Here is a 23,122-nt window from a genome sequence, read left to right on the forward strand (position 1 = left end):
TCTCTTTTTATGTCTCCGCCTGTTGTTGTGGGTATGGTCGTCAGGGTAAGGTTCTCTCTTTTTATGTCTCCGCATGTTGTTGGGGTTGGGGTCGTCAGAGTAAGGTTCTCTCTGTTTATGTCTCCTCCTGTTGTTGGGGGTAGGGTCTTCAGGGTAAGGTTCCCTCTGTTTATGTCTCCGCCTGTTGTTGGGGGTAGGGTCGTCAGGGTAGGGTTGTCCTTTTTATGTCTCCACCTGTTGTTGGGGATGGGGTTGTCAGGGTAATGTTCTTTCTGTTTATGTCTCCGCCTGTTGTTGGGGGTAAGGTCTTCAGGGTAAGGTTGTCTCTTTTTATGTCTCCGCCTGTTGTAGGGTTGTCCGTTTTGTTTTCTCCACCGATTTATTGTGGTGGGATTGTTGGATTTGTTTTGTCTAAACTGCTGTACTTTCTCGTTATGTTCGATATCTAAATCTTACAAAATGTTTCGTAATTATTGTGCGTTACATGGATATTTAAGAGTGTCATTACATTTACTTACATGTGTTGCCGACTGATTCAACAAACATTGAAGAAATCAATCTTGTAATGATTCACCGTTTACTTTTTTACAGGATTACAGACAGGTCAGACGTTCCTGTGTTGTTGAACGATCCTGTTATTGCAAAACTGGCCACAAAGTACAATAAAACCCCTGCTCAGGTAGATTATATTTTGCGCTTTGAATGCGGAATTATTGTCGAAAAAGCAATAATTGAAAAAAGTAATCATCATTCATTTCTGAGTGAAACACATGTAAATGTTATTGCATAGTAGAATTTACATTGAGTCCTAAATATTTCAGAAGCAAAAAAGAATGACATAAGCGTTTGAATTGTGCTATTCCGTCTTTGCATATTGCAGAGTTATCTTCTCTTGGGAGCAGGTATTGATTGTTACGTCATTAGTTTGTGCGAGAAAATTACGTCGTTTCTCAAACATTGATGACGTTACTCTCACAAACAAGTGACGTAACAATCAATACCTGCTCCCAAGAGAAGATAACTTTGCAATACGCAAAGACGGAATACAACCCCCAAATGGTATTTTTATGTATTGGGTTTTTTTCACAGGTCCTTTTACGGAATTTACTTCAGAGGAATACCATAGTCATTCCAAAAAGTGTGACACCAAGCAGAATTCAACAGAATGGAAACGTACGATGAACTTTACTTACTATCAGCTAACAAAATTCAGCAGCATTACGCAAAACAACATGATTTAAAGTTCACTTGTTCTGATAAATTTTATTATTTAAACATCAATGTTCGTCATGTATAAATATTCATAATTTACTGTTTATAATGAATCAGTGTAGTAAGATAATATGCTTTCAAAAACTAACATGATCATAAAGCTGCTATTAACATTGGATACATGTTAAATGTAGTTTTGACAGTCTGAATGACACTATGAACATACTTGTTATACACATCTATGAAATACTATTTATTGATTGAATATCGACATTGTGTTAATTATACTGCACATGAAATGAGAAGAGATAACAATTGATATAATTCAGTTTAATTATTATGATATTGCAATGTTTCCAGGTGTTCGATTTTCAACTATCACCAGAGGATATGACCGTCATTGCAGGAATAGACAACGGAGAAAGGCTGATACAATACCCAGCGTTAGTACATCTTAAACACGTTAAATGTGTTGTGTTAGACACAGCAGCAACTATAATATGTAGTTTATAAGTTTAAACGTTAGCAATCTTTAACCCAAGGACGAAACACATGAATAATGTACTTCTATGCTAAATAGAAACAAGTTGATTCTTTAGTGTCATCAAAATCTTAATTCTAACCCATAATTGATGACATTAAAGCAAAATACAAAAACAAAAAATTATATTCAACTTCACACTTTTAAATTATTCTATTCAAGCAAAAACATCAAAAGATATGACGTCACAATGTGATCTGATCAATCATAATTTAAATATTTACTTTTTCTTTCAGCATGGCAACCTTTTATGACTATCCATTCAACAGTCCTTTGTAGAGAGATGTTGATCTCTCAACAGTCTTGTGAAGAGATGTTTTGGTTTCTCAACTGCCTTGTATATAAATACTTTGACTTCTCAGCAGTCTTGTGTGAAAGGATTCCGGTTTCACAACCCAAGATGTGGATAGACAAAGAGCTTTCTAAAAACATTAAACTATCACTTCAGCTGATTTGAGAGAAATGTTGTCTTTGTGTAATTGTAATTGAACCCTTACAAAGTATAAAATGCAGCAGTTAGAAATATTTCGGTAAATCATAAATCTGGACGGGTACAATTTATTTTACCATTTATTACATTAACCAATAACGTCAATGCTTAATTTGTATCATTAACAATGCACAATGCATAAGCCTATGCTTTGTATTTATGTTACATTATATGTCTGCGTGAGCCTGCGTTTTGAGATTATGCTACATTATTTTATTATATATTTATCTTTAAAAAATGCACTTTTGACTTGATATAAGCAGTCTATCACTAAATATCAGCAACAGTACGCTATACATTAATCTCGCACTTACACATTAAACGACTAGAAATATAAGTAAACAAAGCAGCGATATATAAATTTAGTAAGCTGATGCAGACGTCCAAACTAGATAAACATTTGATTATCAGTGGTAGTAAGTGTCCAAGAATGAATCGCCCATGGCTAAAGTGTTCCAAAACATGAAGAAATTCAACGAAGGGAGAAATGTATATAAAAACCCTTCACAACGTTACAAAGTTAGAACATTTGACTAAAACATTTTCAAATAGGTATTTTATTTCAATTGTGCCGGATTAATTTCCATCTAAATTCAATTCTATGAATAAAAACTAGTGCATGAACGAACATGTAAAATGTTCAAATTCATAGTTCGACTTTGTTTGGATAGTAAGACATGTAACTCCTCACGCATTTATTCATAAATATTGTTTTGATAACGATATATCATGTAAACTTGCATTCCCAAATAAAATTTGGGTAAAGTTATGCATATGTAAACCATGTGTATTGTTACCAAATTACTGCAAACATCCTAGGACCGTGAAACTTAAAGGCATGCGCTATAACAAACTTTTAGACTTTTTGTCTGGCTTACATCCGGGATTCAAGCACTTCTTAACCCACCGGGAACAACTCGTTTTCCTCTTGTTAAATGTAGCACTCAATTTGAGTATATTTTCAATATAGTATGCATGACATAGCAACACAGTACTCCTCTATATACGGTTTAAAGATGCGTATGTACAATGAAAATCGGTTTATACAATTATGAAACAGTGGAGGTGGTCAGAGCCTGCCTGAACCCATCGAGGGTTGGCAAACTGACCAGCGACTGTGGCAAGGTGTTTCAAACTCTGAGGGCACTCGGGAAGAACGAGTGTTGGTATAATAGTGTTTAGCAGTGTGGTTGCAGGTATCGGATGCTATGACCTCTTGTAGCAGCACCTGATGGCATGAGGTATGGCTCTGCTGGAATGTTTACTAGGTGGTTAACAAGTTTGTACAGCAAGATGGTCTTAACTTTGGTTCTTCTTGACTGTAGGGGTTCCCATCCAAGATCAGTGAGCATGTTACTTTCGCTGCTTGTTTTGCGGTAGTCGTTGGATACAAATCTGACCCCTCCATACATTGGACCATCTCAAGTGAGTTTATGTTTCGCTTGGTGTTAGGTTCCCATGCAATTGAGGCGTATTCAACGATCGGTCTGACAAAAGCGTTGAGAGCATGTTCTTTTGCTAAAGGTGGGAATTGACCAATGTTCATTTTTTACGACAGACAGGGTATTGTTTGCTTTCTTAGTAACAACATCAGTGTGTATGTTCCATGATAGGTTTTTCGATATGTTAAGGCCTAAATAATTTGCAGGGTCTAAGTAATGTAAGGTATAACCGTGAATGAGGTAGTAATGATCCATTGTATTTCGCTTTTTAGTGACAGAGAGGACTTCACAATTGTTTGGATTCAACTGCATTTGCCATGTTTGTTCTCAATTGATGGGGTTGTCAAGGAGTGACGCATCATCTTTAAGTCTTATTTTCCGGTACATAACGCAGTCGCATTACACACATCTATAAAGTATAACAAAAGTTGTCTAGCCTTGTTTCACATGAATATATATTGCACACATCAATAAAGTATTACAAAAGTTGTCTAGCGTTGTGTTAAATATATATTGCGCACGTTCCATAAAGTATTACAGAAATTGTGTAGCCTTTTGTTAAATATATATTAAACACACTCATGAAGTATTACAGAAGTTGTCTAGCCTTGTGTTAAATATATATTAAACACACTCATAAAGTATTACAGAAATTGTCTAGACTTTTGTTAAATATATATTACACACATCTATAAAGTATTACAGAAAGTGTCTAGCCTTTTGTTAAATATATATTAAACACACTCATAAAGTATTACAGAAATTGTCTAGCCTTGTGTTAAATATATATTACACACATCCATAAAGTATTACAGAAATTGTCTTGCCTTGAGTCAAATATGTAGTACACAGATCCATAAAGTATTACAGAAAGTGTCTAGCCTTGTGTTAAATCTATATTACACACATCCATAAAGTATTACAGAAATTGTCTTGCCTTGAGTCAAATATGTAGTACACAGATCCATAAAGTATTACAGAAAGTGTCTAGCCTTGCGTTAAATATATATTACACACATCCATAAAGTATTACAGAAATTGTCTTGCCTTGAGTTAAATATGTATTACACACATCCATAAAGTATTACAGAAAGTGTCTAGCCTTGTGTTAAATATATATTACACACATCCATAAAGTATTACAGAAATTGTCTAGCCTTGTGTGAAATATATATTACACACATCCATAAAGTATTACAGAAATTGTCTGGCCTTTTGTTAAATATATATTACACACATCCATAAAGTATTACAGAAATTGTCTGGTGTGTTATTTACACACATTCCCAATTATGTAGTTAACGACAAAGGATTTCAAGGTACACACATGTATACGTCTGGACAGCTAAACTTACTAGATTCTTCTTTTCAAAGGCGGTGTACACCAGCGGTCACGTGATAGGTTCACAATTATAGGTGTACATGTTATCACTGAATGAATGTTAAAGTGCAGAATCAATGGGGAAATCCTGACAGATCTAAATGCAGCAGTAATACAGATTAAAAAACATGCAATCAGTAACTAGATGACGAAGAACGGTATTTCCATTTCTGTGTATGTCTTTTAAATAATAAGATATATAATACGTAGGAAAACAGAAATAAATTTAATAAATCAATAGAATATCCCACCTGGAAAAACTGTCAACTGCTGTTTACGATCCATAGAACACATAAGCAGACTGTGAAAAGAATAGTATCGTCTTATGGAAAACAAGAAATCTGGAAACGCTCACGATATGGAAATCACAGCACGTTACGCACTTCAAACATGAAAGGACGTAACGTAACATTACTACCACAATTGGTACAATTTTGACAGTTATTCAGTGATATTTAAACATCCAGATCTTGCATCTGGAATGTTACTTGATTCTCGACAAAGACTATCCATGGTGGTATTTTTTCAGGAAAAAATGATTTTAAGTAATTTGTTTTTAGGAATAGAACGCTTTTCGCAGTGTTTCGTCCGTTTTTCGGTCATTATAATTAAGAACACAAATTGGTACTCCATATCACAGCTACACTGTAGGATATGAAAGAGCTATGGTGGGTTGCTATGCCTATTTCTCCAAAGATGTGTCCACGAGTGCGCACGTGCCACCGTGTACTGTCATGACGCGTCCTCAGGTATTTTAATACAGGTAGCTCTATCGGAATCCTGTGTCTAAGAATATATTATTGTAAACAGCCGAATTCAAGGCCATGGCTATTGATACATGCATTTCACGATAAACACTCAAAATAATGCTTATTTCTATGAATTTAGATCGTATAACCATTACCAAAGGGATTTAATGTTTATTACTACTGCCTGCGTCATGCCGTTACCTTTCTTACAAAATATACATCTTGATTTCGAATAGCATATCTAACACCTGAAATGTGATCCCTACTTTGTGCTACAGTCTTCCTACATTTCAAACAAATGAGACTCTCCTCAACGATGAATTTCCCCTTATTTTCAGTAATATATTTGCGATAATAACAGTTCTTAATTTTTTGCTTGGCCTTTTTTTTATTCTGACGCAACAATCCCACATTGTTTTGTATGATGCTGGGTTTAAATAATATATTTAATTACCAGTGCCGATAGGAGGGTAAAGCAAATCATAAATATCATTTAAAATGATGTATTATCTACAAAGCGTAGCTGTACTGTACACGTGTACAGTGAGTTATTGACATACATTGTTATTCCATTTGATTTAAACATATTTTATTGTAATTTATGTACAATGAGAGTTGGGCAAAAGTTATACAGCTTATACTAAGCCCTTTCCCTACAATATAAATATATTCTTTTAGTCAGTACATTTTCCCTTTCCAGTAAGAGGGAGGGGGGGGGGGGGGGGGAAGAAGCTTACTTTTGAACTAGATTTTTTACTGATATGTGTAAAAGTGCATCTCTGACCACGGGACTGCTCTTTCTCAATGCAAACGGAACTAGTGATAATCTATTCACTATTCGTTCACTGTCTGCTGTTCTAATGTTCATCACACCCCGTTGTATAAATCTTTCTCCTGTGCATTCGTCGCTTGCTGGTATTTTCGTCTCCACTAGTCCGTTTGCACACAGAAACACCAGACACATGGTATAGTTTCATTTTCGCATATTAAATGATCATAAAAAGAATGTTACACAGGTTAAATATATTATTGTATTATAGAGTCAGCTGGAAAAAAATACTTAGTATAAGGTTAGTCTAATTTGTGAACCTGTTGTGAGTGCAAGAGATAATATTCAAAATCTGTGTGTATTGCTGCGTCTGTCTTACTACTAGTTCATTATCTTGCTGGGACAATTCATTACTACCATATTTCGTCTTTGCGTATTGCAGAGCTACCTTCTCTTGTGAGCAGGTATTGATTGTTACGTCATTGATTTGTGTGAGAAAATTACGTCGTTTTCTCAAAAATTGATGACGTTGCTCTCACAAACAAATGACGTAACAATCAATACCTGCTCACAAAGGAAGTTAACTCTGCAATACGCAAACACGGAATAACACTAGCTGCAAGTCAAGTATAGGATGAAATCCTTCAATTCACGGAAGAGTTTAACTCTCTGGTCCGCAGTTTTTACAGACAAAAAGAAGTGGTATGTATCTTCTACAGAATGTCCAAACTGACAATCCTGAAAATGAATTAAATTGGCATGAAATAGATGATTATTTAGGGTACTAGAACGATTTCGTAATCTAGAATATATCATATTTCTTTTGCTGTCGCCGATGAGGTAATAATTTGGAACGTGAATTTAAAAACTTTGTACGAAACGCTGCGTCTAATATCAAGGTCTAAATTGTTCCCGAGTCGGATTGTGGACGGGGAAGAAAAGACATAATTGTTAGTTGTAGTCTTGAATTAGGTATACAATAGTCCTCAGCATTACGGAGGTTATAACGGGATTTTTCTGACACTAAAGGGGATAGTAGAGAGACGAGATAGTACGGTGCAAGCTTATTTTGACTTTGTAAAAAAAATAGTTGTAATTTTCTTCTTGATCATCTCTCAGATCAAGTTTCTAAACCACTTTCAATGTACAAAGATTCTCTACTTCCGTAAGAAGGTAACCCAGTAGTGTACCCTTGCAGCCTCTAGCTGAAGTTTTTCTATTTTGTCTGCAGCAGCGAGAGTACATCTAAAAGAGGGAGAATGTATGTTCTATTTAATATATATTACAATTTACAAAGAACGCTTATTTGCTTAGATGCTTTCTGGCATATATTCTCCACATGAGAGCTCCATTTACAGCTTTTCATCTAATCACATAATTCCATAGCAGATAAATCAATAGGTATATGTTATTGAAATTAAATAAAATGTTCCATCGATTAGAAAATATTGTATTACCTAATTCAGGGAAAAGAGCACATGCCTAAATATTAAAAACAAGAGCCCCATAGGGCCTGTATCGCTCACCTGGATATCTAAGCAATCATGGCAAATTATTCTCCAAATGAGATCCAAGGGAATATGCCAGACACTAAGGCAAATCCTTGTAGTATATCTGTATTTGATTTTTTATGCCCAGCAATTTTATGTATGGTTATGGGGTGGGGATCTCAACTGGTTCCAAGCTGTGACTCAGAAACTAGGTCCCTATGGTTGTGGCCAGACCCCCGGATCAATTATAATAACATGACTGCATTTGTCTCTTTTTGTCCAGCATTTGTATATATAGTTTTGGGCTGGGGATCTCAACCGTTTCAAAGTTATGACCCAGGGGTTATGTCTGCAAAAGTGGGGCAGACCCTGGGTCAATTCTAATATCGTGACTTCATTCGTCTCTTTATGCCCACCAATTGTATATATAGTTTTTGGGTGGGGATCTTTACCGTTTCAAAGTTATGACCCATGGGTTAAGTCTCCAATGGTAGGGCCAGACCCTAGCCATCCTGGAAGCAAATGTGCATTCCTCTCTTTAAACTCAGCAATTGTATATATGGTTATATGGTGGGGATCTCAACCATTTCCAAGTAATATATTTTTTTCCCCACCCCTTAGCCCGGGGGGTCAGCCCCACCATTTGTACAATTTTGAATCCCTGCCTCCCATGAATGCTTCCGACCAAATATGATCAATATCCATGGTATAGTTCTACGGAAGAAGTCGTTTATAGCAATTTAGCCAAATTGCCCCCTTTTGGCCCAGCCCACAGCCCCCTGGGGGGGTTAGCCCCACCATTTGTACACTTTTGAATCCCCACCCCCTAGGGATGCTTCCAGTCATATATGGTTGATATCTATCTCTTAGTTCCAGAGAAGAAGTCGCTTAAAGTAATATAGCTAAATAACCCTTTTTGGCCCCGCCCCTTAGCCGCCACGGGGGTCGGCCACACCATTTGTACAATTTTGAATCCACACCACCTAGGGATGCTTCCAGTCAAATATGGTTGATATCCATCACTTAGTTCCAGAGGAGATGACGCTTAAAGCAATATAGCTAAATTGCCCCCTTCTTGCCCCGCCCCTCAGCCCCTTGGGGGTCAGCCCCACCATTTGTACAATTTTGAATCCCCACCACCTAGGGATGCTTCCATTCAAATTTAGTTAAATTCCAATCAGAGGTTAAGAAGAAGAAGAAGAAGTCGTTTAAAGAAATTGTTGACGGACGGACGACGGATGGATGGACGACGGACGCCACGGCATAAGTTCGGACCCGGTGAGCTAAAAATGTACATGTACGACGTGTTTCTGGTTTTCTGACATGTTTACTTTGAAGTTATCGTATATATTCTTAAAATGTCGCTGTAAACAAAAATATCTGATGGAAATGTTCATGATTTCTCTAGATCTATATTGTTATACCATTACAGGAAAATACACAACATGAATTTTAAAGTATTATTCCAGGGACTTACATAGCAAAATAATCTTATTCCGCGATTATTCGAACCGTTTTCCGACCGTGTTCCCATTCGGCCGGGTAGCGTATACATTGTACGTATCCGTACTACATGTACATTGTACCAATAATTGTAGTAGCGCGTAACGTTACATAAAATAAAATAGCCCGTAGGTCATAATATTTTTTTATATATCTAAATATAGCAAAAAAATAATTAAAACATGCAATCAGTAATTAATTGGATGTCGAAGTACGGTATTTCCCTTTCTGTGTATGCCTTCTGAATATTAAAAAAGGTACATTGGAATGCCGAAATAAATTTGATCAATCGTTAAAATACCCCTTCCTGGAGAAAGTGGCAATTGCTGTTTACGATCCATAGGACATATCAGCAGACTGCAAACATAGTAATAACGTTTTATAGAAAACAACAAACCTGGAAAAAAAATAAACAAAAAACATGATAGACTATTAAGTCTTTTAATCTTTGTTTTCTTGTCCATATCAAAAACACTTTAAAATTATCAGTCATTCACGTCTGGCTTATATTCTTGTGATTTTAATGATTTTACAAAAGTCCCTCATGTAATTGTTGGTATTTATTGTTCTCCTCCTGCTTTACATACTTCTGTGTCTTTCTTGACATACGTAATGGTAGATCGATTTTCAAAATCCCCCTATGTCCCTCACTCTCACCACTCGGTTGTAAGGCGCATGCGTAAATCACGTAGAAACCAAAAAGATCCGGTGATTTGCTTAATATTACAGATTGTGTCATATACAAAAAACGAAGTGATTTTGAATATCTTTTAAACCTCTTTTTGCTATAAAACAAACAACCATAATTATTAAAATCTGCAACAGTACTTTTCGTTTGTTCAATATGTTTGTTAGATACATTTCGCATTCCCTATTATATTTGCGGTTCGCTTTTCATACCGATTCTATATTTAGCATACCTGTTATTCTGTCGTTGAGGAAGCTTATAATTTCAGCAGCAAAGATGTCGAGATCAAAACCAAAGGCTAAGATGGTTGAGGACTTAATGAAGAAAACCAAATGTAAGTTAAATGATAAATACCTGTTTAACCTGCTAATCTCGAACAGCAATTATTATTCCAGTTCAGTTAACTTATATGATACATTCATCATTCAAAATTGAGAAAGATGCGACCCCCCCCCCCCCCACACACACACACACACTCTCTCTTATCATTTCCAGTCAACGACCATGGACAATTCTTATCAGCATTTCCCGTGCGACACAATAATAGTCAACTTTTTTCAATTTTAAAACGGAAAATAAATGATCTTATTGCAAACCCTAGCTTTTTGTCTAATTATAGCTTTTAATCAATCAGTTGATGTTTAAACATTTAAATTGACTAGTTGGTGCTGTCGTCTTCATCTCTGGTTGATGTTATCCATCAACAATGGTGGTAATTGACATCGGAGGGAAGTGCTGAAATTCTTGAGTAGTTATAAACTGTGAGTTTTCATATTTGTGTAGCAGAACTGGACTGGGTCGAGGACCATGCAGGTAGCTGTAGATCTAGAGCATCCATCTAGAGTTTGTGTCCCAGGTTTGAGCTCCAATCTGGTCGTTACATTTTCTCTTTCTCCTGTTACAAAATTTACGAGCATGCCAACCCTTGTTGCAAGCATTGAGAGCTACCTGAGGAAGGGGATATACCCAGACTTGGGTTGTAAATAGTGGTGTCTTCGGGAGCGAAGACTTATAAAAAGGAGGGAGGAATGTAAGGAAGCTTATAGCAGAACTGGACTAGGTAGATCGTCAGCAACCAGGTAGCTCGATTGGTAGGGCAGCCGTCTACAGTTGGGATGGTCCCGGGTTTTGAAACCTAGTCTGGCCTTTACATTTTCTCTTTCTCGTGTTACAAATTGGCGAGCTTAAAACCCTTGTTTAAAGCACTTGGTGAATGGTAGTTTGGTGTACATGCCAGATCTCACTGTGTGAGACAAAATATCACGGATTTTCATCGCCGATAAAGTCCCATGACGTGGGATGTGTAATTACGAAATGTCATTAAAACCACACGTTTTTTAATTATTGATCGGTGAACCATTCTCCTGTAGTTATTTACTCAAAGCTTTACGAGATTTAACATTGTTTTCAGGGATAAATCACGAGAGCTCTCAAGTAGCTGTAATGTGATCAATTGAATCAACACATGAATTAGTGAAAATATATAATATTTATAAAAATATTGGTAAAATGAAGTGGTATTAAAAACGACATATACATGTTTATGAAAATTGGTCGTTGGTTGTAAAAGTGATCAAAAATCTAAATGAAGGCATTCTCTTTATGCCCTCTTGTGTCCTTAATGCTGATTGGCTTGTATATTGTTTTCCTGAAATATGTAAAATTCCTTCACCCATGTACACTATTACCATCATCAATAGGACGTAAAACACAAATAAACCATGTACAATATATAATGCCAGATTAATGGATGGAATTATATTCATGTACTCCGTGTACACATCAATACAATTGTCAAAATTATTGGCCTAGCTCTGACACCCCTGATACATCTGTCACTTTATATGTTTCAGATAAGAAAGATGTAGTGGAGTGTTTGCTGAAGATGTTCAGGGTGTATGACACAAAACTTAAGAATATTGAAAAGTTTCGAGTGGAGAAATCCAAGTTCCGATATATGCTGCAGGCTGTGTTCTGTTTAACAGACGATATCTTAATGGATAGAGGTAAGAAATCATTACTTTAAGTACATCGAGATTTATACTGCAGTGTTTCCTGTTACATGTAACTCACAAATCTGTTTCCAACCTGATTCAGGCTTATATTTTCCCACAATAGACTGATGACTAATAAAAAATATAATAAGTTATGAAGAGGACTTTGATATTCAAACAAGCGAAAACCATCAAATAAAAAAATGTGAGCAAAAAAATAACTGGAGATTACCAAATCAAGCATTTTGACACAGAATCTACTTATTTATGTATTTGTTTTCTGTCATTAAATCTGGAACAAATATCACCTGGGGTGTACAGTGTCACTCTAGCCAAACAGTTTGGTCTACTAGTAGACTTTACCTCGGAGAACTTTTAAAAACATTTAAAAAAAATACTGAAATAATGACAAGTCTGGGTAAGAGAAATTTAAAAAAAAATCTGCCCAAGTTCGCCAGTACTCTTAAATGTGAAATTGTACACATGTAATCAAATTGTGTTAAATTTCCTCGTTGAAATTTTCATCTGGGAAGTTTTTTCCCAAATTCGATGCAAACATCTTCACAAAACATGCACATGTATGCATAGAAATTCTTTTTATGTTTTTTTTTATTTTTGTTAGTCTCACAAAGTAAAATATTTCTTCCTTATCTACGTGTTGTTGATTGATAATGCATTATAATGTACTTATATCTACAATAACATTTATTCCTTATGATTAGGAGGCACGGTAGTCTAGTGGTAGGACGCCGGGCTCGTGACCGAAGGGTTGCGAGTTCGACTCTCGTCACGGAACTGTGTTGTATCTTTGGGCAAGATACTTTACTCTGCTTGTTCCAGTCTACTCAGCTGTAAATGAGTACATGGTTGGGTAGTGCTGGAATTGTAGAATGCTAGCTGTGAGCGCTGAAATGGCAGCACCGGCTGTATGCTCCCGAGGGAGAAAGATATTGGCTGGTTGCAAAGGCCCTATATAACCACCGATAATAATTTGTGAACTGCTTTGAGACGATCTATGAACTAGGTTGTGATAAAGAGGTATATAAGAACCTCAAATTATTATTATTAATTATCATTAGTATTATTAGGGCTGTCACAATATATCAGTGAAAACAGATATATCGTAATACACGGGTATATTGTATCGTACCAAAATACAGAGATGAAATATTGCTGTATCGCAATATTTTTATGTTTCTGCTTGGTGTTTTAACTTTGCAAATTACTGCAAATTCTAACAGATATGCCAATAAGCATAAAACAAGCTTTTAATAGTTATAAATTTTGTAATTGATGGTTGGTTTGACAAAAATCTTAAATCTATGTAATCCATATTATATATGATTAAGTTTGATAACATTCTGCCAACAACTTATTATAAAATTCATGAGCACATCCTTCCTATGTCAATATATCAGGATATGTATCACAAAATATTTATTCTGTTTTGCAATATATTGTGATACACTCTTGGCATATTGCGACACCCCTACTTATGATGACTCCAAAATGCAGTACAAGTGTGAGATTCTGATGTCAGACACTTGGATAGGCCAAAGTATTTCAGATAAATAAAACACTATTAGTAGATTTTCAATTGATTGTTTTTCAGTGTTTAGAGCTTTTGACACTGACAGTGATGGAAGCATTTGTGAAGAGGAGTGGGTTATCGGATTTTCTGTTTTCTTGTCCAAAGATGTGGATGACAGGAAAACGAAATGTAAGTAATTCTGTCTTTGCGTATTGCAGAGTTATCTTCTCTTGGGAGCAGGTATTGATTGTTACGTCATTGGTTTGTGTGAGAAAATTAAGTCATTTTCTCAAAAATTGATGACATTACTCTCACAAACAAGTGACGTAACAATCAATACCTGCTCCCAAGAGAAGATAACTCTGCAATACGCTAAGACGGAATTCCCTTCTTTGAGGGAACATGAAGTAAAACCAATCTCTTTGATAAAAGAATGATCTAACTTATTTGATATGCTGCATTTCTGGCCAGGGGAATTCAAAGTTCAATGTGACCCTCTATTTTTTATATTTTTTTCTTTCATCTGTTTAAAATAATTGAGAACTTTGTTGTGAGGTTGTAAATTAATTTATGATGTTTTTAATTACACAATAAATCTCCGGCATACACCCAGGCATATTATACACATAGGGAAATGTTAGCCAGGTGGCATTGGACTAGTAGTTATAGTGCCCAATAAGGCAGCTCCTGTAAATTCCTCAAACTGATTGATTAATATATAACATATATAATAATTGTATTAATTGTATAAATTGTATACCTATGTACTGTAAAGCACTTTAGAGTGGCTTAATCTAGCTAGATAGGGCGCTATATCGAATGTTGTATATTATTATTATAACTGTGGTGATGATGATGCAAGCCTATGAACAGTAGCCACCAAGCTTCTGTGTTCTTATGTTTAAACAATGTGATACTATCTGTATATATATATATTATACTTAATATGATGTTTTTTATTCCATCAACAGTTGTTTTTCGTGCCTATGACTTGAAAGATGAAGGATACATCACTAGAGAAGCCATGTTTTATTTCTTAAAGAACTGTCTTGTCAAGGTAAGACCAGTTAAAAAGCCAAGGTAAGACCTAATAAAAATACACTCAATTACAATAGGAAAAGAGCTTAATTACAATAGGAAAAGACCTTAATTACAATAGGAAAAGACCTTAATTTAAAAAAAAAAATCTGTATGGTAATAAATTAAAACTCAAACAACCAGTTGGGAATAGACATATGTTTTGCTCAAAATATTCATACATTTTTACAGATGATATTAGTTAATTTGGAAACAAATATATAGTTTCAGAATGACCAAATGGAGTGCAGTATATTTTTGTAAGGTTTATGCATATTTAACAAGGGGGAAAAAAACAAAAAAACTTTGCACCGCCCTTTTTACGTGTTCAGGATTTCTCTGTCATTTCAATATTACCCCAAGGGTATAATTTCTCTATCACCCCTGATAAAGCCATACATGTATGTAAGGGGGCCTCTGATAAAGCCAAACATGTGTGTAAGGGGGCCTCTGACAAAGTCATACATGTATGTAAGGGGGCCTCGGATAAAGACATACATGTATGTAAGGGGGCCTCTGATAAAGTCATACATGTATGTAAGGGGGCCTCTGATAAAGCCATACATGTATGTAAGGGGGCCTCTGATAAAGCCATACATGTATGTAAGGGGGCCTCTGATAAAGCCATGCATGTATGTAAGGGGGCCTCTGATAAAGCCATGCATGTAAGTAAGGGGGCCTCTGATAAAGCCATGCATGTATGTAAGGGGGCCTCTGATAAAGCCAAACATGTATGTAAGGGGGCCTCTGATAAAACCATGCATGTATGTAAGGGGGCCTCTGATAAAGCCATGCATGTATGTAAGGGGGCCTCTGATAAAGCCATGCATGTATGTAAGGGGGCCTCTGATAAAGCCATGCATGTATGTAAGGGGGCCTCTGATAAAGCCATGCATGTATGTAAGGGGGCCTCTGATAAAGCCATGCATGTATGTAAGGGGGCCTCTGATAAAGCCAAACATGTATGTAAGGGGGCCTCTGATAAAGCCATGCATGTAAGTAAGGGGGCCTCTGATAAAGCCAAACATGTAAGTAAGGGGGCCTCTGATAAAGCCATGCATGTATGTAAGGGGGCCTCTGATAAAGCCATGCATGTATGTAAGGGGGCCTCTGATAAAGCCATGCATGTATGTAAGGGGGCCTCTGATAAAGCCATGCATGTATGTAAGGGGGCCTCTGATAAAGCCATGCATGTATGTAAGGGGGCCTCTGATAAAGCCATGCATGTATGTAAGGGGGCCTCTGATAAAGCCATGCATGTATGTAAGGGGGCCTCTGATAAAGCCATGCATGTATGTAAGGGGGCCTCTGATAAAGCCATGCATGTATGTAAGGGGGCCTCTGATAAAGCCATGCATGTATGTAAGGGGGCCTCTGATAAAGCCATGCATGTATGTAAGGGGGCCTCTGATAAAGCCATGCATGTATGTAAGGGGGCCTCTGATAAAGCCATGCATGTATGTAAGGGGGCCTCTGATAAAGCCATGCATGTATGTAAGGGGGCCTCTGATAAAGCCAAACATGTATGTAAGGGGGCCTCTGATAAAGCCATGCATGTATGTAAGGGGGCCTCTGATAAAGCCATGCATGTATGTAAGGGGGCCTCTGATAAAGCCATGCATGTATGTAAGGGGGCCTCTGATAAAGCCATGCATGTATGTAAGGGGGCCTCTGATAAAGCCATGCATGTATGTAAGGGGGCCTCTGATAAAGCCATGCATGTATGTAAGGGGGCCTCTGATAAAGCCATGCATGTATGTAAGGGGGCCTCTGATAAAGCCATGCATGTATGTAAGGGGGCCTCTGATAAAGCCATGCATGTATGTAAGGGGGCCTCTGATAAAGCCATGCATGTATGTAAGGGGGCCTCTGATAAAGCCATGCATGTATGTAAGGGGGCCTCTGATAAAGCCATGCATGTATGTAAGGGGGCCTCTGATAAAGCCATGCATGTATGTAAGGGGGCCTCTGATAAAGCCATGCATGTATGTAAGGGGGCCTCTGATAAAGCCATGCATGTATGTAAGGGGGCCTCTGATAAAGCCATGCATGTATGTAAGGGGGCCTCTGATAAAGCCATGCATGTATGTAAGGGGGCCTCTGATAAAGCCATGCATGTATGTAAGGGGGCCTCTGATAAAGCCATGCATGTATGTAAGGGGGCCTCTGATAAAGCCATGCATGTATGTAAGGGGGCCTCTGATAAAGCCATGCATGTATGTAAGGGGGCCTCTGATAAAGCCATGCATGTATGTAAGGGGGCCTCTGATAAAGCCATGCATGTATGTAAGGGGGCCTCTGATAAAGCCATGCATGTATGTAAGGGGGCCTCTGATAAAGCCATGCATGTATGTAAGGGGGCCTCTGATAAAGCCATGCATGTATGTAAGGGGGCCTCTGATAAAGCCATGCATGTAAGTAAGGGGACCTCTGATAAAGCCAAACATGTATGTAAGGGGGCCTCTGATAAAGCCATACATGTATGTAAGGGGGCCTCTGATAAAGCCATGCATGTATGTAAGGGGGCCTCTGATAATGCCATGCATGTATGTAAGGGGGCCTCTGATAAAGCCATGCATGTATGTAAGGGGGCCTCTGATAAAGCCATGCATGTAAGTAAGGGGACCTCTGATAAAGCCAAACATGTATGTAAGGGGGCCTCTGATAAAGCCATGCATGTATGTAAGGGGACCTCTGATAAAGCCATGCATGTATATTTTGTTTGGTTATAATGTCAGGTAAAATCATACATGTATACATGTATGTTTGTAGGATTTTAGATAATCACCTGTGTGTGTATGTCTGAACATTAATGTATGAATAGATGACTTCATATAAAGATATACTGATATGTGTGTGCAACCAAAATTGCTAGTCTGTATTTGCTGTTGCAGACACCTACAGAGGAGGATCCAGATGAGGGACCCAAAGAGTTGGTGGAAATTCTTCTAAAGATACTGGTATGTAACTAACCATAACATCTTCTCATCTGCCCTCTGTCTATTGGTTCAGGATGCAGAATGTACAAATTATAGGTAGTCTGTTAAGGGCGAGAGAGGGATTGGTGTCTACAGGTGATGCTGACACTTATAGTGAATACTTTAATTTGGGTACTTCTTGCTGAAATGATAAAACCTGAACACTGTATCCTGACCTACCTACCAGTAACATTATACTGACAATTTGCTAAAACTCCTTACAGTTACTTTATTTAAGGATTAACTTGAATATATTTTTCATGTTATGAAGCTATAACACAAAAAAACGGAGTGTACTCTAGATAAACCGCGAAGCGATTTATGATGAGAGTACACTCCGTTTTTTTGTGTTATAGCTCCATAACATGAAAAATATATTCAAGTTAATCCTTATAATTTAATCTATTATACACAATCCCTGTGGAAATCCACTTTTATTGATGGATTTTTTTCTCTCAAAAAATATTGCGCTGCTGTATCAGCCAATCAAAAGCGACGTTACAAACGGCGAGGTCATTTTTTTACGTTATGGGCTGATAACATAAATTTTTAAGCCAATGAAAATGCTTGTTACAAGCAAGATTAAATTATTAATGCTGAACATTAGTCAAAGGGCAGTAAGTACCATTTACTTATAATTAAATGATTTTTGTTTGTCTCCATCAGAAATATAATTCAATGATTTTTGTTTGTCTCCATCAGAGAAATAATTCAATGTTTTTTGTTTTTCTCCATCAGAGAAATAATTCAATGATTTTTGTTTGTCTCCATCAGAGAAATAATCCAATGATTTTTGTTTGTCTACATCAGAGAAACAATGACCAAAAGAGAGGTCTAAGAAAAACAAAATTTTGAAATTAATAAATGTATATATACATTGTTTACTGCTTTATCACAACCAAGTTCGTAGGTCATCTAAAAGCAGTTCACAAATTAGTATTTGCCTTTGCAACCAGCCATGGCAATATAATATCTTTCTCTACTCCCTGGGTAGCATACAGCCGGTGCTGCCATCTCGGCGCTCATAGCTAGCATTCAACAATTCTAGCACTTCCCAACCACATATTCATTTACAGCTGAGTAAACCAGAACAAGCGGAGTAAAAAATCTTACTCAAAGATGCAACACAGTGCCGTAACTTGAACCCTCAACCCTTCGGTCACGAGCCCGGCGTCCTACCACTAGACTACCGTGCCTCCTAATCATAAGGAATAAATGTTATTGTATATATAAGTACATTATAATGCATTATCAATCAACAACACAGAGATAAGGAAGAAATATTTTACTTTGCGAGACTAACAAAAATTAAAAAAACATAAAAAGAAATTCTATGCAACCACGTACTCATTTACAGCTGAGTAGACCAGAACAAGCGCAGTAAAGTATTTTGCTCAAAGATGCAACACAGTGCCGTAACTCGAACCCGCAACCCTTCGGTCACGAGCCTGGCGTCCTACCAGTAGACTACCATGCATCTATAAGTTCCATGCTCTATCTAAAGCTTTACCTACCACACCCTCTTCCAAGATACATCTGTATTAATATCTGAAACAGCCTTAAATTCAAGATTAATCTTGTTCATAGGGCTGCAATGATCAGAAATAATGCCAGTTGGATAGCCGAGTGAATTTATACAAACCAAAACCGTGTATAACTGCTTATTTGTGCCATGAACTACAGGAACCGGTGATAAACCTTCAATTTAATTTCCTGGATCCATTTCAACTGTATACTGCTAAAGACAATGTGTCATACAATGTTGTATTAAAGTTTTCCAGAAATTCTTTGAGTCCTATTAAAATTCTATGAGTATACCTAGGACCATATGGGGCTCATGTAGATTTATCACTGAGGAGCTAATGGTCCTTTGTTTTGATGAAAACATGGTAACTTAATTCACTTAATGTTTAAACAAATGTAACTCAACTGCATTTTAAATGTAGTTGTAAAACGTTGTAGGGTCTCATAATCTTTATGAACTAGTTTCTTATCACTACACATGCACTCAATTATACTAATCCCGATTTGCTCACCAGAGAGTACTTGTTCCCAAACCGCAACCGGGTACTTGGTTACCCATTCCAGCCCTACTTGAGTTGTTAATTCAACAAACAAAAAAGGAAATTTTGTTATTTTTTAGTCCCCCACCGGTTCCCGGGGGTGGGGGTGGGGGGGTACTTTAGATTTGCACTCCGTCCGTCTGTCCGTCAGTTCGTCCTTCCCTACCAGAAGTTTGTCCAGGAAATATCTTCTATACTTTTTTCACCTGGAGAAACCAGATTTGGTGTACAAGGACATCTTGGGATGGTGGAGTGCAGAGTGTAAGAAGAAGGTCACTTTGACCATACACTTGACCTTTGACCTTAATATAGAAAAAAATACCGATGGGGGAATATGGATTGCCTGGCAATACTTATTACTTTGCTTTGTTTTCTTCTTTCTGTTGTTGATTTGGCAAGCTGTTGAAATAAGTACTAAAATTACCTAATTATCTAATCACCTGCTTGTTACATACAATTTCTGATCAATATGACAAGACCATTTGTCATACTATTTTTGTGGTGCTAGATAAGAATAAACATAGCAATGATATCTCTATTTCAATTTACAGGATCTCGACAGGGACGGGAGGGTATCGTATGATGAGTTCGCAACGGGTGTGAAAGAGGACCCCATGCTTCTAGAGTCCCTCGGGCGCTGTTTACCTGAACAACAGGTAGGTTCATTGCACATTTTGTATTTGCACCAGCCCTAGTCAGCCTTGAGGTCAAAAATGGTACTTGCCAGCACCTGTCGACCCCAATATGCTGCTACTCTTGAGTCCTGTTCCTGACAGTGTGCACAGGTGTTTGAAATTCTGACTGTAAATTGAGATAAAAATCATATAAAAAAATAAGGGTAATACTATAAAAAACTAGTAATACCCTTATTTTTAGGTCACCTGAGCTTTAGTTTGGAAAACTATTTCAAACTTAAAGTCAAGTTCTGCTAGGCCGATTGAACTGAAACTTTGTAGGAATGATCGACTCATGGTCCTGACAAAGGCTCGTTATTTTTCGGGTCAATCAGAAATCCAATATGGCCACCACGGCCGTCATTTTGAAAAACTATTTCAAACTTAAAGTCAAATTCTACTTGGCCGATTGAACTGAAACTTTGTAGGAATGATCGACTCATGGTCCTGACAAAGTTTTGTTATTTTTTCGGGTCGATCAGAAATACAATTCGGCTGCCATGGCCGCTATTTTGAAAATACCTATTTCAAACTTAAAAACAAGTTCTAATAGGCCGCTCTAACTGAAAATCGATCTAGGAAGGATCAGCTCATGGTCCTGACAAACTTAAGTTAACGTTATACTTAACAATGTTTTACTCAAATTGGTACATATTTCAACAACAAAAATAAATACTGTAGGACTCAGGTGACCGCTAAGGCCCATGGGCCTCTTGTTTTTGTATGATTTTTATTTCAACTTATAGACAGAATTTCAAACACCTTTGCAGAGTGCTGCCATGCTTGGGTCCTAAAATATTCCTGATATCAGGGGTTGTGTGTAAGTTGAACCAAACCACTGGGACAATAGATATTTGTATAAGTAATATTTTGTCAGGCTTATCGACCCAAGATTATTGACAGTCTGTGTGTCAGTTCCTTATTGATACCATGATTTCTGTGTTTTTCAGCACCCAAATTGTCAAATATTTTACATATGAATTAATGTATGTAATATGATCTATTGTAATATCAAGCAGCATAATGTATTAGTATCATATTTAGCCTACCACTTTAGTACATTGTAATTAATGAAAGTTTGTATCAAAACAAATAATTTGCTTTAAAATTATCTGCCTAATCTTGATTTTCAATTTCATATTTTTTTTTTATTTTTTTTTTGCAGTATGTTGATCAGTTTTACTCTTTTCTTTCTGGAGATAAGACACCTTTGACAAATTCCAGACAGGTAAACAACTGACCTACTCCAGAACCACTACAGATGTACCAACCTGTTTCTGACTGAAGGACTCGGGATAACCACAGTTTCAATAATTTTTTAACTTAAGGCAACTCCATCAGTTTCTATAATTTTGGTATAGAAAAGCATTATTGGAGACTTTTTTAGTAATGATGTTATAAGCTGTTGAATAAGCAAATATATTCGTGTGATTTTGAACATAGACTTCTTCTTCTAGAATTGAAATATGAGATTTTGAGGTTACTTAAGATTATTGTAAACAGGTACTTTAGCAGTCAAAGGTTATTATGCAATGTATTTGGAGAAGAGTTAGTCTATTGCAAAAGCTGAAATATGATTACCACTGAAGCAAGTGTGTTTACAGAAATTTTAAACTGTAATTCAAGTCACGCAGTCCGTGATTTAGTGATGATATTGGTGCCTTTTCATTTCTTATAGATGTATATTATAACCAAACTTAGATTTATATTTTATAGTTAGATTTTTTTTTTATTCAAACATTTTACATTGATAGGATACATATATGCAGATTTTTTTTTTAATTGATTATTTAGATATTGTGTAAGGCAATGATTTTGTGAAATGTTATAATAACATTTTTATATGGGACAATACATGAAGTGTTGAATTTGCCATTTCATAACTGTCAGATATTTACATTTGTAGTACATCGCTACTATCGTGATGCAATTTTGTACATTTATCTTACTAATTTACCTGACCTTACCACAAAAATCACGAGAATGAAATTGCATCAACGATAGCACTATATTCCGTCTTTGCGTATTGCAGAGTTATCTTCTCTTGTGAGCAGGTATTGATTGTTACGTCATTTGTTTGTGAGAGTAACGTCATCAATTTTTGAGAAAACAACGTAATTTTCTCACACAAACCAAGCGACAGAAAATTTTAAAAAAATATTTTGGGATCTTCTTATCAGTCATTGATATTTGGCATATTTGCAAAAACATTGTCCTTAAAAATGACTTGATGTTAATTGAATTTAGAAAAAAAAAGTCTCATGTTTTGAAAATCCAAAATTGTGTGTTGTGGAAATTCTATCTTTCATAAATGCTCACCAACTGAGGCTTTGGGCATTTCATACTTCTGTGACATTTTCTATCAACACACAATATTTAATTGACACCATGCTTTGCTATAGAATGAAATCATTTATCTATTCACAGTCGTGGTAAGAAATTTATTATTTGCAACTTTTAAAAATCATAAAATGCCAGTCATGATGTTAATTACTTCTTCAGTTTTGTACATACTTCATAATTATTGAATACATTTTCAT

The 23,122-nt window shown here is 36.5% G+C and overlaps 2 protein-coding genes across 2 annotated transcripts in view; both read left to right on the forward strand.

Annotated features, from left to right (window-relative positions):
* LOC110460849 (alcohol dehydrogenase [NADP(+)]-like) overlaps positions 1-2,198 on the forward strand; it is a gene marked incomplete at its 5' end in the record, with an annotated part of 11,742 nt that extends 9,544 nt beyond the window's left edge. Inside the window, 5 exons of the mRNA XM_021514040.1 lie at positions 144-193; positions 592-679; positions 1,090-1,173; positions 1,573-1,655; positions 1,990-2,198. Of these exons, the coding sequence (XP_021369715.1) occupies positions 144-193; positions 592-679; positions 1,090-1,173; positions 1,573-1,655; positions 1,990-2,032 (348 nt within the window). The remainder of the gene's footprint in view (positions 1-143; positions 194-591; positions 680-1,089; positions 1,174-1,572; positions 1,656-1,989) is intronic.
* Positions 2,199-10,501: 8,303 nt separating this feature from the next.
* Positions 10,502-22,665, forward strand: LOC110460850 (EF-hand calcium-binding domain-containing protein 1-like). The gene is made up of 7 exons (XM_021514041.1): positions 10,502-10,599; positions 12,119-12,271; positions 13,872-13,979; positions 14,762-14,847; positions 17,762-17,827; positions 20,460-20,564; positions 21,748-22,665. Exons 1-7 carry the CDS (start codon positions 10,542-10,544, stop codon positions 21,820-21,822), a joined length of 651 nt encoding a protein of 216 aa, XP_021369716.1. The 5' UTR covers positions 10,502-10,541; the 3' UTR covers positions 21,823-22,665.
* The last annotated feature ends 457 nt before the right edge of the window (positions 22,666-23,122 follow it).

This window comes from Mizuhopecten yessoensis, unplaced genomic scaffold (genome assembly GCF_002113885.1).
Source record: "Mizuhopecten yessoensis strain PY_sf001 unplaced genomic scaffold, ASM211388v2 scaffold10489, whole genome shotgun sequence".
NCBI lineage: Eukaryota > Metazoa > Mollusca > Bivalvia > Pectinida > Pectinidae > Mizuhopecten > Mizuhopecten yessoensis.